Source organism: Eleginops maclovinus, chromosome 12 (assembly GCF_036324505.1).
Source record: "Eleginops maclovinus isolate JMC-PN-2008 ecotype Puerto Natales chromosome 12, JC_Emac_rtc_rv5, whole genome shotgun sequence".
NCBI lineage: Eukaryota > Metazoa > Chordata > Actinopteri > Perciformes > Eleginopidae > Eleginops > Eleginops maclovinus.
The window spans coordinates 26,276,011-26,291,125 of record NC_086360.1 but is presented as its reverse complement, the minus strand read 5'-3'; the positions used below and the strand labels follow the sequence as shown (position 1 = coordinate 26,291,125).

General features: G+C 42.8%; 1 protein-coding gene across 1 annotated transcript in view; it reads left to right on the top strand.

Moving 5' to 3' along the window:
• The window catches only part of LOC134873733 (splicing regulator ARVCF-like), a 116,538-nt gene that overhangs the window by 95,939 nt on the left and 5,484 nt on the right, over positions 1–15,115 (top strand). Inside the window, 7 exon segments of the mRNA XM_063897541.1 lie at positions 2,751–2,878; positions 5,361–5,511; positions 5,850–6,042; positions 8,112–8,223; positions 9,612–9,699; positions 12,580–12,671; positions 14,880–14,992. Of these exon segments, the coding sequence (XP_063753611.1) occupies positions 2,751–2,878; positions 5,361–5,511; positions 5,850–6,042; positions 8,112–8,223; positions 9,612–9,699; positions 12,580–12,671; positions 14,880–14,981 (866 nt within the window). The 3' untranslated portion in view covers positions 14,982–14,992.

Sequence of the window (15,115 nt, the reverse complement as noted above, 5' to 3'; positions counted from 1 at the left end):
AGGAGAGGGCTGACGACGACACCACACAGTACGGCTGCAGTGAGAACATCCTGGCCTGTGCTTTTTTGGAAAGTGAAGTGAAAGCTCTGGAAGATATCCTCTGGCTCTACAGCGAAGAATTCCACTCAGGATAAAGGAATTAGTTTAAAAGGCTGAGTGAATCCCCTCCCTCCACCCTCATCCTCCTTTGTTGAGCAGCACATGTCTTGTGTTTTCTCTCAGCTCCTTCATTTGTAAAAAAAGGGCAATTTCACAAGTCACTTGGTTGCGAGGAATTAGAAGATGTAGGAAAAGTGGATTTGCAGATTATACTCCCCCCCCCCAAAAAAAAAAGAAAAGCACAGTTTTGGCACCAAAGGTTGAACATGGCTGACATGTTCTGCAGAGAGCCTTGGAGATGAAGTGTCTGTCATCACGAGATGCTCTCCAGTTTGCTGAGTGTGCGCCCCGTAGGCCCAGAAATATGAGGAGCATGCAGAATGTTGCTGAGTGTCTGGTTTGTCGTCCCCCCCCCCCCCCCCCCCCCCCCCTCCCGAACAAGCCCATTGATGTGATTCATGTTTGAGCACACGGTTACGACTACAGGTCCCGTGCATGACGGCTCCTGGAAAATAAGTTGCAGATTTGTCAGGCAGTCACATCCTCGCAGTTCCTCCCACGCACATTCTGGAGCGGGTTGGCACGATCTCGGTCGGGGAAACGCCACAGGGATAAAAACCCTGCATTTCCAGTGTTAACAACTGTGTAGCTGTGTCTGAATCTGGCAGAGTGCGCCCGGCTCTGCAAATTACGGGTGTGGGATGTGGATACCCGTTGTAAAAACTCACAAAGAACACCCTTCCTTCTTTCACTGTTTGTCTTTTCTTCTGCTGGAAATAATGTTACCTTAAGATGCCCTCGTAATGCTTGCATGCCATTAAACTATGTAACAGAAAGGACTCCAAAAATGCACTGAAGGCTTTGTCAGCCCCCGCTTGAGCACCAATCAAATATTGTTTCTATATATCCCTGCCCACAACATACCTTTCAAAATACAGCCTTAGAAATACATGCATCAGAGCAGTGGGAGACAGTGGGTTATAACCCTAGACTGGGATAGAAGAAGGGTTGGATATTGGTTACAGTGGTGAGGATGAGGAAGCTGCTGTTGACATTCTGCAAAAGAAGATTTTAGCCACCAGTAAAAAAGGGCTTTTTTCTGGCATAAATCATCCAATAAGCATCATTATTTTTATTATTGTAAAAACCTGCAGAGATCTTTTTAAAAAACACCTTTAATTCTGATAAAATGCACATTTTTAAGTCATTTGTCATATTCCTATATATTTGATTTCATTTAATTTAATATGCCATTCTTACCCACTAAATGTAAATAATATCCCACCCTCCATAAAAAATGCACGACTCCCTCCAGAGATGAGAGCAGCTCAACATGACCTTGACAAGAGGAGCCTCGCTCTTAAATCCCCCCCCCCCACACACACACACACTCCTTAATTGAATCGTCTTGTTGATCCTTAGTAAAGCACTTAAGAAGTTGTGCAGAATAAGAAAGACCCTGTATGAATAAATATGATTTAATGTAACGCTGTCTCTGTAACAGCTGATGATGTGATTACTCTTCCATCAGAGAGGCCTAATCATCGACTGTAGTGGAATGTGTCTTGTGAGATAACCCAATGCTCTGGGCTTGGTCGGATCGATAGCTTCTCCTGTTTGTGATTGCCTCATTTATAAGTGTATTCAGTCATAATGCTTCGTAAACTTTCTAAGCAACGTTACTGCCTTTTATAACGGAGGTAAAACAGCCTCTAGTGAAGCCGAGTGGACAGTATTTAACTTCAAATCCCTGCTGAGGAGATGTAAACGTTTACTCAAAGGCAAATGTATTTATTTAGCACAGTTCAACGTAAGGAGATTCAGAGCTGTATTAGACATATTAAGACAACAGAAACACATTTAAATACATTAAAAAAACGAGAAGATACAAATTAAATAGGTTGAAACAGACAATATTTACAGCTAAAGCGCGGGGTTATTGATGATTTAATCGTAATTATTCTAATTAGTATTTTTATATAGTTTTATTTATTTATATAGTTTTTTTTATTTAATAATTTTATTTTTTTATTCATTTTATTTTATTTATTTTATGAGTGGGTTTTCTGTTTTATTATTATTTGATTTGATTTGTTCTCATGTCTATTGAGCTTCTTGTTTTCCTTGAAATCCTTCTTCTTATTATTATTTGAATTGTATTTATTATTGAGATAGTGATGCTTCTTTGATTTAATGAAGGCAGCAACGAAAAGAAAAGTCTTCCACCTTAAGTTTTAAACACTGGACCAGTTATTCCTGCAATTACCTGCAATCCTAAAAGACACGGTGCATTCTGGTAAACCCAAGCTTCTTTGCCCTCGCTAAAAACCCCTCCCCATGGTCTGAGATAAAGCTCAGAGACTCTGGTTCTGCTGGTACCTTCACTCAGCCTAATTGGCTTGTCTGTATTGCCAGATAGTCTAACCTGTGTGTGTGTGTGTGTGTGTGTGTGTGTGTGTGTGTGTGTGTGTGTGTGTGTGTGTGTGTGTGTGTGTGTGTGTGTGTGTGTGTGTGTGTGTGTGTGTGTGTGTGTGTGTGTGTGTGTGTGTGTGTGTGTGTGTGTGTGTGTGTGTGTGTGTGTGTGTGTGTGTGTGTGTGTGTGTGTGTGTGTGTGTGTGTGTGTGTGTGTGTGTGTGTGTGTTTCCCTGCAGGCTTCGAGCTGCTGTATCAGCCGGAAGTGGTGAGGCTGTACCTGTCTCTGCTGACGGAGAGCCAGAACTACAATACCCTGGAGGCGGCTGCAGGGGCTCTGCAAAACCTCAGCGCTGGACAGTGGACCGTAAGTCCCTGGAGGAGGAGGGGGTGGTGGGAGGGTACAACACGGGGACACTATGTCCTGTCTGAATGTTGGATTGTATTTGCTCACATATTGTATTCTTCCAACGTCTGTCCTCGTGGTTGACCTTTCAGTAGCAGGAATACAGAGTCTGAAGGGTTTAGAGGTTTAGGGTTTATCAATTCGGATACTTCCTGATTGTTGTGCACATCATTGATGCTGTTTTAAATCGCACTCAGCTGCTCTGACTTCACGTGACAATAGCCGTGTTTAAGTAGCTAGTTAGCAATGATTGCTTGCAGTACCAAATCAGTACAGGCTGCTCAATTAACTCTATAAAGTGGCTTCTTTTCGGCACTAGTATAGTGGTTTGTTACTAAAATAGTGTGAAAACCCATTGGTATAACTTATAACTGCTTATTGCTCTTTCAACCAGATCTGTAACTTTCGTTCAGTAGTCAATATGGCAATCATTGATTATGAGAAGTGTCCAGGTGTATAAAGTGTCTCTCAAAATGCCACGGAAAAATACCTCAAAACAGCAAGTGGAAGTACAGAGGTATTTGAGACATGGGACAAACCGTATAAGCAGTGTGTGAACAGAAAATAGTCTCCGGGCAGACTGGTGATTTCAGATAGTATCAGACTGGAAACTCATTTGTGTTTTTGGCAACAGCTGAGGTCCTAACTCCTCTCTGCTGATTGATACGACTGCGTCTTGAGTTTAGAGCGTCCTTAGCAACGGTCAGGTATCTAGAAATAGCAGATCTCTGAGTTTCAAAATGTACCAATCAGTTTCCAGGAGCCAAGCAAGCCGTGAAATAAGTAGGATGACACGACCAGATAAGGGAAAGATAAGCAAAGCACAACAAACTTTCCTCTGGAGGTGTTTGCCTCTGATGATGGATGATATAAGAGTCTCCTCGCCCAGGATCAGACTTTTTATTCTAATTAGAGCGGCTGCTGTGGAGCAGGATCAGCTGCTCTCAGGCAGCAGTGAATTATCAACAGGGAAGGCTGGTTGTCAGATGCCAGTTTACGAGCAGCACCTCGGGCTAGAGCGGTCACTTGCGTTTTTTCCAGCAGGCAGAGCTTCTCTTAACACCCGTGTGTCAGCCTATAAACACATCTTTCAGTCCTGAAATCAGCAGCCTCTCTCTCTCTCGGGTAAAAACGCCTTCACTCATTTTTGGAGTTCCAGCCCTGAGTCTCTTGCTCCATTAATAATTCAGCAGTAGTGATTTCAGCTCAGGTGAGCAATTTCAGGAGAAATCTTCCTTTCTGTTTGGTTCTTCCTGATGGAGCTGACCAGAATGATCTTTAAAGGGGCCCTTTTATGCCTTTTTAGGGGGGTTTCCATTTCCTGTAGTGTGTTATATAGGTTTTAGTGCATGTAAATGGTCTGCAAAGGCTAAAATCTGAAAGTTTTCCGCTAGAGGGTGTTTCTCTCCTCTCCTTTGTTTACTTCCATAACATAATTACATCACTATGTAACACTCACGCTTCTATTGGCTAGCGTGACAGGTTTAGGAGCGAGACTTCTCTAAGCGGTTGATGAGAGCCGGCCAGCTAACCAATCAGAGCAGACTGGGCTCTGGTTTCAGACAGAGGGTGAAAAGGGGCACTGCAGCACAGGCAGTATGAGAAAAATAAAGAGCTTTTTGAACATTAAAGCATGGAGAGATGCCTGAATACTAACATGAACCTGAGAATTAGCACTATATGTCCTCCTTAAGAGATAAATCATACTCTTTATGTGATTTGATTTATGTTAGCTAAACGTATTGTATTTGCCCTATAAAGTTCCCCCTCGGTTGCACGAAAAAAGGATTTCTGATCAGGCCCCTTCGAGCCGCTAACACATCACTCTGTCACATCTGGACGAAGCATGTCCCGCTCCTTGAGAGGATAGAGCTGCTTCTTTAAATCCTCCTCACTCCCTGCTACTTCTTATTTCTCTACGACTGGATCAACCTGTCTCTAAAAGCCTACTACTGCCACCTAGTGGATCTCCCAGGCGTGTCCTCGCCTTAATTACATCTCTTGGGGTCTCAGAGCTCAGAAGATAAACCCTTTTATGTCCAACTTAATGTTTCATGGTACAAAAAAAATGAGCGGTAAAACCCACTGATGTTTAAATGAAGACAAATGATATCCCATGTCCATTCAGAGCCCTGCCGTGTGATGTCGTGAATAAGTCAAGGAGCAGAGCTTATAGTTAGTGAATGAGTGATTGTGTGTGTGTGTGTGTGTGTGTGTGTGTGTGTGTGTGTCCTCATGGAGGTGACCTGGCCTCCTTCACTGGAGCATTCGCAGTGGTCAAATAGAAGATGTATGGTCATGCTGGGCAGCTCCCAGGTGGTTCTGTGTGTTTCTGCATGAATGTCAAACAGGAAGTAGCTGACAGAGTGGAGGTTAAAGGTTAAAAATTATGAAAAGCACTCACATCCCGCCCTCTTGTCTCCCCCCCCCCCCCCCCCCCCAGTGGTCCAACTACATCCGAGCCACGGTGCGGAAGGAGAAAGGTCTTCCCATCCTGGTGGAGCTGCTGCGCTCCGACTCAGACAAGGTGGTACGGGCGGTGTCCATCGCGCTGCGCAACCTGTCCATCGACCGCCGCAACAAGGACCTGATCGGTACAGAACACACCCCCTCACACACTGATTCAAGCCTTTATTACAGAGCATGTTGGTTTAAAATCAACAGAAATATAGTAGATGTTATTGTGTCGTTTTTCGAGCGATATTCAGGCGAACATTCCCTTTGAAAGGCTGTATTTATTCCTCCTTACCATAAAGGTCTCAAACAGGTCCTTTCAGCCTCTAATCCCAGTGTATGAGATGGTGGAAAAGTCCTAATTCTCTACACACCCTCAGAAGATGCACTGTAAACTTGTCAAGGCATATTTAAAAGTATACCTCATATCATAACCTATTTCATTTGTCACTAAAATGATGAACTCGTGCCCTAACAGGAAGTTATGCCATGCGGGACCTGGTGAGCAACCTGCCCTCGGGCCAGCAGCGGCCGGCTAAGAACCTGGAGGAGGACACGGTGGTGGCCATCCTCAACACCATCCACGAGATCGTCACCGACAGCTCGGAGAACGCCCGCTCCCTCGCTCAGGCTCAGGCCATCGAGAAGCTCGTCGCCATCAACCGGACCAGGTGAGACCAAATAAATACAGACGGGGGGTGGAGCGTAATGAAGTACGTTTACTCAAGTACTGCAATTTTGAGGTCATCATAATAATAATAATTATAATAATAATAATAAAGCTTAATTTATGTAGCACCTTTCACACAGCACGTGCAGCTCAAAGTGCTTTACAAAAATGGAACACATCGCAAGTTAAAAACAAACAACAATAAACTCCCCTCGGATCAGATGGTGAGACATTTTCAGACGTGCAGCAGAGCAGCAAAATATAATAACAGGAATGGTTCCTCTCTTTGAAAAATAAGACACAAGACTAAGAAAATCAATGCAAAGATATAAGATATAAAACGCTATAAATAAAAGCAAACATGTGCGATAAAATGTGAAAGGATGATAGTAATAAAACCATAGTTATATATAAGTTAAAACCCTTTAAGACCAATTAAAAACAATATGAAGAAGATGAAGAAGATTCAACTTTATTGTCATTGCACAGAGTACAAGTACTAGGACAACGAAATGCGGTCTCTGCATTTGAGCAGTGGGCTGCCATTATGTACGGCGCCCGGGGAGCAGTGTAGGTAACCAGTGTCTTGCTCAGGGACACCACGGTGGCACTAGGTCTTTCGGGGACTTGAACTGGTGACCTTCCAGTTCCCAGGCCAAGCCCCTATGGACTTTGCCACCACCGCCTACTGGTCAATGAAAGCAGGTCAATTATAAAGACCTAAAGACCATTTAAAAGTGTCTTGCATTGTACTCCACTATATTTGAGTTACTTTACTAATGTAAAAATAAATGTTGAGGTTAGGATATCCAGCAGCAGTTTATAAAAGTTTGAAATGAACTCTATTTACCAGCTGGGACAACACGATAATGCATCATCCAGTCATTTCCTATGTCTCTAATGTGAGCCACTGTGCATGACAAGCACTTTAACGCAGGTCTTTAACGTAACAGAGTATTCTTATGACGTAATGTTGGTACTTTTACGTATGCGAGTACTTCTTCCACTACTATACGAAGTTCATCACAAATTAAAGTGACTTAACAACATTTAAAATGTAATGATTTCTAGATAAAGTTCATTCAAACCATTTTATTTTCAAGGCTTGATGTGTGAAGTAGGCTGAATTTTACACACAGGCAGCCCTTTATTGCAGATGCACCATTTAACACTCAACTCTTGTTGCCTTTTTGCAAAAATACCCTTTTAAAGAGTTCATATTTTACATGATTTCTCCCTTTGTCCAGTGATGCTTTAACACACGTTTTCCTGTGGGTTTTATCATCAGTTTAATTCTGTGGGTCAATCTTATTCTACTTCTGACAGTGAGCCAAACACCAGCGATACATGCATATTAATGTAAACCGTGAGTAGATACACCGTGGAGACACATGTAATAATTACTGCGTGACCTTGAATGCAACAAGCGTTTTATAATCATGGAGGTTAATGCAATGTGCGCCCACACACACACCTAACACGCATTAATTAACAGGTTTCAGAAGTGGGGGGGGGCATTGTTAAAGAGGAGGGTCTCTGAAGCTGCTGCTTATATAAGTGTGTCGTCATACTTCTGAAGCTCTCCACAACTACCTTGCTATGAAAACTCACGGATATTAACGCAGGTGTTTGTAAGAGGCAGTCAAACTGAAGTGTGTCCCCCTTACTTTTAATTGAAGAACAAGAGCACTTCTCAAAGTCCCGCCCTTGTGCGGTGAAGTATTGATCAGAGAGTCACTCTAACTTGCATGAAAAATCCTCTCAGACCAAATAGCTGAATTTCCTCTCACCCACACGAGATTAGCTTTCTCTGAAGAGTGGCCCCCACCCACATGTAATTAATACTGGCTGCTCAGAGGTAGCTAATGAAAGGAAATGTGCACTCATCTGGCTGTGAATTCAAACCTAGACCCTGGAGCCGTGCAGGGGGCGCTGCGTCTTTGAATAAAGGGATGGATTCGCGTGCTATCAAACCCAGTCGTCACTGTCTGGGGTAATATTGGGTTTCTGTCTTTTAATTGTTGTGTCTTTATTTCCTACCTGTCTGTGACCCCCTTCCCCCTCTCTCAGCCAATCGGCTCGCGAAACCAAGGCGGCGTCACACGTGCTGCAGACAGTCTGGAGCTACAAGGAGCTGAGGAACGCTTTGACCAAGGACGGCTGGAACAAAAGCCACTTCCAGGTAACAGAACGCTGATCCTGTTACCTGTCATATGGTGTCTGGACCCCTTAGTGTTAAGTGGGTTTTTAAGGAGTATCATTGATTAACATTTAGTGACACAAAATGTTGAGAAGACCCACTTTGTGATGCATGAAGTGTCCCACTAGGAGATTATTTACATGCTACAGAAAATAGCATCGTTAGCTACTCCTCATTTACTAAAATCAGTTGTAAATAAATCTCCAATGAGTCTCGCCACGGCTGAGGTGCAATTTAGTCAATCCTTCCCTCTTCAAAGTGTTATTGAGCTTTAAGTTGCAATGTATGAAAAACATGGCCTCTACAAAGATGTTGATATTGTTATATCAGGTTTTTAAAGAATATTATTGAAAGACTTAGAGAGAAGACATGTTGAGAAGAACCACTAAAGAGTATTTGCATCCTCAGTTGGTAAAATAGTTAGAAAATAAATCTCCAATGACCTCCCAGCTAGGCCAATGGTGCATTCATGTGCTCCTTGGGTGGTCCCATTACCCAAGTTAGTTTCCCTGAGTCATTTTTTCCCACTTTGATGCTGTTAATACTAATTTTGGGGAAACTTCAAAGAGCTTTTGTGTTGTATTAGTGTTTCCAGCATTTGTGTGAAAATGAAAAGCAGACCAAATCGCAATTAGATGTTTTTTTAATTTTGGCAATTTTTCTCCGGTTTTGTTGTTCCCACTTAAGGAGGGCATTCATGTGAATTCATTTTTCAGATTAATTTGTCACCACGTGCAAGTAGCACCAAATGCAAATGGATACTGAGTCAGTGCAACTGTGCTGTGGTTCAGATCTGCTGCAGAATGTAAGGGTTATTTTCTTGGCCCACGCTTCACCTGTAGACTAAGTTTAATGGAAATCGGACTAGAAGTTTTTCATGATCCTGACAAATGGACAAAGAGAATCATAAATATTATATTATATTATGTCCATCTGTCCCTCCTGTGTCTCTGTCCCTCCTGTCTCTCTGTCCCTCCTGTCCCTCTGTCCCTCCTGTGTCTCTGTCCCTCCTGTGTCTCTGTCCCTCCTGTCCCTCCTGTCTCTCTGTCCCTCCTGTCCCTCCTGTCTCTCTGTCCCTCCTGTGTCTCTGTCCCTCCTGTCTCTCTGTCCCTCCTGTCCTTCCTGTCCCTCCTGTCCCTCTGTCCTTCCTGTCCCTCCTGTCTCTCTGTCCCTCCTGTCTTTCCTGTCCCTTTGTCCCTCCTGTCCCTCATGTCCTTCCTGTCCATCTTGTCCCTCATGTCCCTCATGTCCTTCCTGTCCATCTTGTCCATCATGTCCCTCTTGTCCCACCTGTCCTTCCTGTCCCTCTGTCCCTCCTGTCCCTGGTGGAGCTGTGATTTTGTGTTCATGTTTGCTTTCCCTCCTCTCAGCCCACGGTGACAGTCACCCCTAAAGCAACCAAGAACGGCAAGCCAGGCTACGATGACACCACCCTCCCCCTGATGGAGAAGAACCAAGGTCAGTGACCGTGTGTGTGTGTGTGTGTGTGTGTGTGTGTGTGTGAAAACAGTAGTAAACATTTATTCAAATTTAGAAATAAAAACATAACTGGACTTAAAAATAAAGAAATCTCCAATTTAAACCACATGTTGGTGCATCTTTGGGGACTATACCGGATAAAGCCATTGATGAATACACATTTTGTGATCTAATGAGTACTCACAATGAACTACAGGGTCCAAGTTCATTTTTGGACCATCTCCATAAGAGACATTAATAACCTACATGTTTATTTGGCTGCATGGAGGGTACATTCATTGGTATTTATGGTCTTTTAATGTGACCATTAGAAACATATAGAATACCAGCACCAATTACTGTCTTCTTCAAATTAGTCCTGCATGAAGTATCCCGCGGATAAAGTCCTCCATGCAGGTTTAAACAAACTATCTAGGAAACAGCGTGTGATTGTGTGTCTCTTTGCTGAGGACATGTCTTATTCCCTCCTGGCTGTATTGAAGCTCTGTGCGTACCACAATGCTACGCTCATCCTCTGTGTGGTGTGTCATTTTGCAATAATGCAGTTCATAGGGGTAAAAAATAAGCTCATACATTAATATAAAATCCTTAAACTTTGAAAGTTAACATAAAGAATTATCCTTATTTCAGATTCTGAAGTATTTTGTTTGGTTTCATTGTAGGTTTTAAATTGACATAATCAGGTCAGTGGGTTCTGCAGAATATTTGCTCAACAACAAACATCCCTCTGACAGAGGAGTCCAAAGCATCGCAGGTTTCTGGCTCCGTGCCGTCCTTCTTTTTCTTTTTGTTGCATCCCAGTATGCACATGAATCGCGGCGCTCACACCTGTTTGCATTATTCCCTCGCTGGCCGGGAACCATTCCCCTGAAAAAGCAGCAGCGTCTGTCTCCATGATTCAGTTCTTTTTTTGTCTACAAATGGCATATGAATACTTTTCAGGCTCCAGGAAATGTGGCAGTGGTGATATGATACCTATGGATGAGCTGGGTCCAGGTAAGAGCCAGACTGCATGCTGGTCCCTCGCCAACGAAAAGCTCTAATCTCTCTCCAGTTTCCAAAACAGTGTCTCTGATTCGACGTCTCTTCCACTAGTTTTTCAAGCGTTGCCAGGATGCTTTTTTCTTTTTATCTGGAAATCCAAACCGCTGTGATCTCGCAGACATGACGCTCTTTGATGCTGCATGTAAGACCCCCTCTCTTGACAAGATGTTGGTACAAAGCTGGGCCTTCATTAGAAGCTTAACTCTAAAACACGTGGGTGGTTCTCCACTTAAATAAAAACACGTTTAATATGTCATCGTGCAGAGCTCCTCCGCTGGTCTCCTTTCACAGTAAAAATCCGGCTGTTGTTCAAACTTCAGAAGTGTTTCGCTGGTTTATGGAGATAAAATAAGGTTTGCCATTAAGAATTCTCTTTTTAGAGGCTGTTTTCCACCCACTTACTCAAAGACATCCTCATAGGGTGTATCGTGTTGGGTCCATATTTATCAAGCGTCCGAGAATCCCTTCAGGAATTGTGCTGCAAGTTAAAGTTGGGCTAAAAATACTCAGTATGTACTTGTATGAAGCTTCCTACATTGACTTTGAACAGGGAGAAGGACTCTCAGGAGGAACGTGTACCATGGCTCGTTTACAACATTCAGAGCTCAGTAGAGTTTATATTAATATGTAAAGGGCTAACATTTCAAATGCAGAAATATATAAATGTCTTCCCTTTATGTGTAGAAACCCTCTCTGAGGAGATTTGATTTATTACTGCTGAAACAGACCCAAATCCTCACTGTTGCAAAAGCTACATATTTCCTGTCGCGGTCAGGGTGCAAGGTCCGCAGTTTTTACACAGAAAGCATGAGCTCTTTTTTTGGATCTCACACGAGGTCACTCCAAAGTTTTTTTAATATGTATTTATTGAATTTTCCCAGGGTAACACAATCAAGACGGGGCATGACAGCAATATGTGCCGCCTTTTTCCCCACTTATCCCAAACACAGAACACATTCTCCACACAAGCAATAAAATATAAATAAATAAATGAGGTCAAAGGAAAAAAAGACAATAATAATAAATAAGTCAATAAATCCCCAAAATTAGAAAGACAGCACAGCAGTAGAAGGAATACCCCCAGTGTGATAAGACACAACAATTACATAAAGGCTTGTTAGACCTTGTAAACTGTATGGAAATATGCCTTGAACTCTCCGTCCATGCTGTCACTCAAAAGTTTGACAAACATGTGCTGCAACCAGAGGAGGGAGAAGTACTCAGATCTCTCTGTTAGGTGGAAGTACTTAGTTGTTATAAGGAAAAGTCCAGTTTTCAAAGAGTTACTGAATGAAAAATACAAAAGTATTGGCTTCAATTTATTCTCAAGCACCAGAAGTGAAAGTATGTGTGCTTAATAACCAATTCAAGAAACATATATACAGTATGAAATGACTTAATTATGATTATAGATGCATTAGAGTGAGTATCACAGCTGATAAATGTAGAGCTTATTTTAAAGACAGGGTCCAAAATCCACCGCAGATCTAGTTTTTTCGAGGTAGATCTTTGTTTTAAAGGGGCCCTTTTGGGGATTTTAGCCATTTCAGACCATTTACATGCACAAAAACCCTCAGGAAATGCACAGTACAGGAAAGGGAAGACTCCAAAAAAGCCTAATAGGGATTCTTTAAATCTTCTCTGGTGGTAAATAACTTAAGGCCAGGAAGTTTAGACAAACACAAGCTGAGACAGTGCTGTTAAGTCTGGTAATCTGTGTCTATTTTCAGGCACTTCTGTAAAAACAACGCTGTTATTTTCTGTTAAATGGCGGACAGAGTGGATTAAGTGACCCTTGTTCTCTGCCCTCATTAGATGGTTACTCCACGATTGACCAGAGGGACAAGGACTGCAAATACAAGACGGTGGACGGCTCCGTGGAGCAGACAGAACGGGAGCCATTAAAGGTAAAAGCTCACTGCTGCTGGACGCCCCCAGGAAGCAGGATGAAACAATGACGTATCACATGTCCTCTCCCTCTGTGTCCTTCTTCTCCCTGCTCTCTCTCTCGCTTCGTGTTTTCTGTGGTGGTCCTCATTAGAGGCTCTTAATCCTATCGATTCTTTAAAGAGGCTGGAAGTTGTCATTCTCTGTTAATGTGGCTCCGCGCACATCTGAAAGCCACCGGTTAATGGAATGTAAGCTTCCGGTGTCTGTGAAGCAATTAATCTGAGGCTGATTAAAAGAACCGCCAACAAACGCCCCTGGTGGACGCGACCCTCGCCCCGGCAGAGAAGAGACCGCTGCATTATCAAGCGCTCCTCTGCTGATTATGCACCGGAGTCAGAGTTTATTTCTTGCTCAGCTGATTGGCTGCTCGCCTCAAAGAGGACAGAGTAATGTCCTCATAGGACGGCTGTCAGATGACTCTCCAGTCCTTTATTTGTAGTTTGGTTTTGATCTGCTTCAGTGTTAGATGAAAAGGATTCTCCCTGGGTTGTAAAATGAAAGCAATGAAGAGTCCATTAAATTTAGCATAAGTCCACGGTCATATGTCTGCTTCTCTGCGCAGGTTAGAACCAGCTCCTAAAAGTCTTTCAGAGGTGAACGCACAATGGAAAGTATGAGTGGAGTTAATAGACATGTCGGGCTCAGCTTTATAGTTTGCCTTCAGTCTGTAGTTATTCTCCTTTTATTAGAAATTGGGTATAGTCTCTTAAAATACCAATGCAAATATTTACACGTCATACATAAAATGTGTCTGTATGACTTGTTTCTTTCTTTCTGTTGTGGCTCATCCATCAGAACTAAAAGATGTAGGTTAGATATATAGCAAGGTAGCCTATTTTTCCTGAAAGGCATCGATGTGGCGATGAATTTCCACTCTTTGCAGAAAAATACTCTATAGAAACTGCAGGTTATTGTGAGCCAGAGTTGTCCTTATCGTTTATCATAGCTGATAATTAGAAACCAGACATTCTTCAGGGTGCGTTTCAGAATGTATTTCCTCTCTGAAGTAAAAGGGGTTTGTTTTCTTTATTGGGGAGCGTCACACCTTACTGAAAAGCCAAGTTGTACTTCCCTTTCTGGTGCAAAGGTCCGCTTTTGTTGCACCTCTGACCTAGAGAGGTGGAACAAAAGGTAATCAACAATAGGAGATGTTATCCAAATAGTAAAGAAGCTGATACAAGAAAAAAGTATTGAGAGCTTCAGATGACGGCTACGGCGTTTGAGAAACATTGCAACGTGTTACCGTAGAAGCTGAAATCTATATCGACACGCAACCTTACCTCTCATCACCATCTAAATCCCACTGGCCATGGATTACATGTCTATACGCAAACAGGACAAAGATTTGGCATCTTTTACAAACATACTCTTACCGTAAATCTACTTATAATATAAACATCAGCAGCTAACGATAAATGTTTAGGGTTCAAGGGTTCTTATTGTCATGTGCACAGTAGCTACAGTGCAGTTATGGCAATGAAAATCTTAGGTCCTGAGCTCCTCCAACAATGCAACATATACTGTATAAGACAATAGAAATAGAATAAATATAGAATAAAATGATGTTGCAAGACCAGTTATAAGTAGTGCTGATGAAGTATATGCATGTCAGAAGAATACATAAACAGAATAAGCTCAAAGATGCAGAGTATAGTGTTCACCACAGACAATTGGACGACTGTGCAAAGTCTAAACAAATGAATCCTTGTAGTATCTGTTGGCAGCTTCATGATGTAGCACTTATATCTACAGTAGGTTCGCTACAGACGCAGTTCATGCTGAAGTTGTCCCGTCTCATCTTGAGTCGGGCTCAGAAGCCGTGGACAGGAGTAATCACAGCGACCAGGCGTGTTTGTTTTCAGCATGCAGGCTTTGTAGCGTTACTCCAAAGTCTTCCCAGAGGTGTTCTGCCCGCTTTGAATGCTACTTGGCTGTGAAAGCCGCTCTCTCCCCTCTTTCATTTGCATGTTTTTTGATTCGCTGTTTTGAAATCACTCTGACTTCTTTCCAAGCTTCTCCTGAAGGCACGGGAACTAACACTCTGATCCCGGATGCATGCGGCGTGGGTTTGGCCAAGTGTATTTGTGAAATGTACTGACCTCTTTTTTTTGTTTGCTGTGTTTTCTTCTTTCTTTTTTTTTAACCCCGTCCTCCCGTGGCTACAGAATGACACAAATAGGAAACACTATATCAGGAGTAACAGGCCTGCAGTCAGCCTGGTGGACGCTTGTGATGTAAAGCCCCAGCCTGTTGACTCCTGGGTCTAAATGCATGCATGGTAGGTCTGACAAAAATAACAACCTTCACCTTTTGTGTTGCATCCCAGCATCCTTTTCATCCCCTGTTGGTTCATCGTTTCCCTTTCAACCTCACCCTCGATCACCCAAAGCCCTGCAGAAGT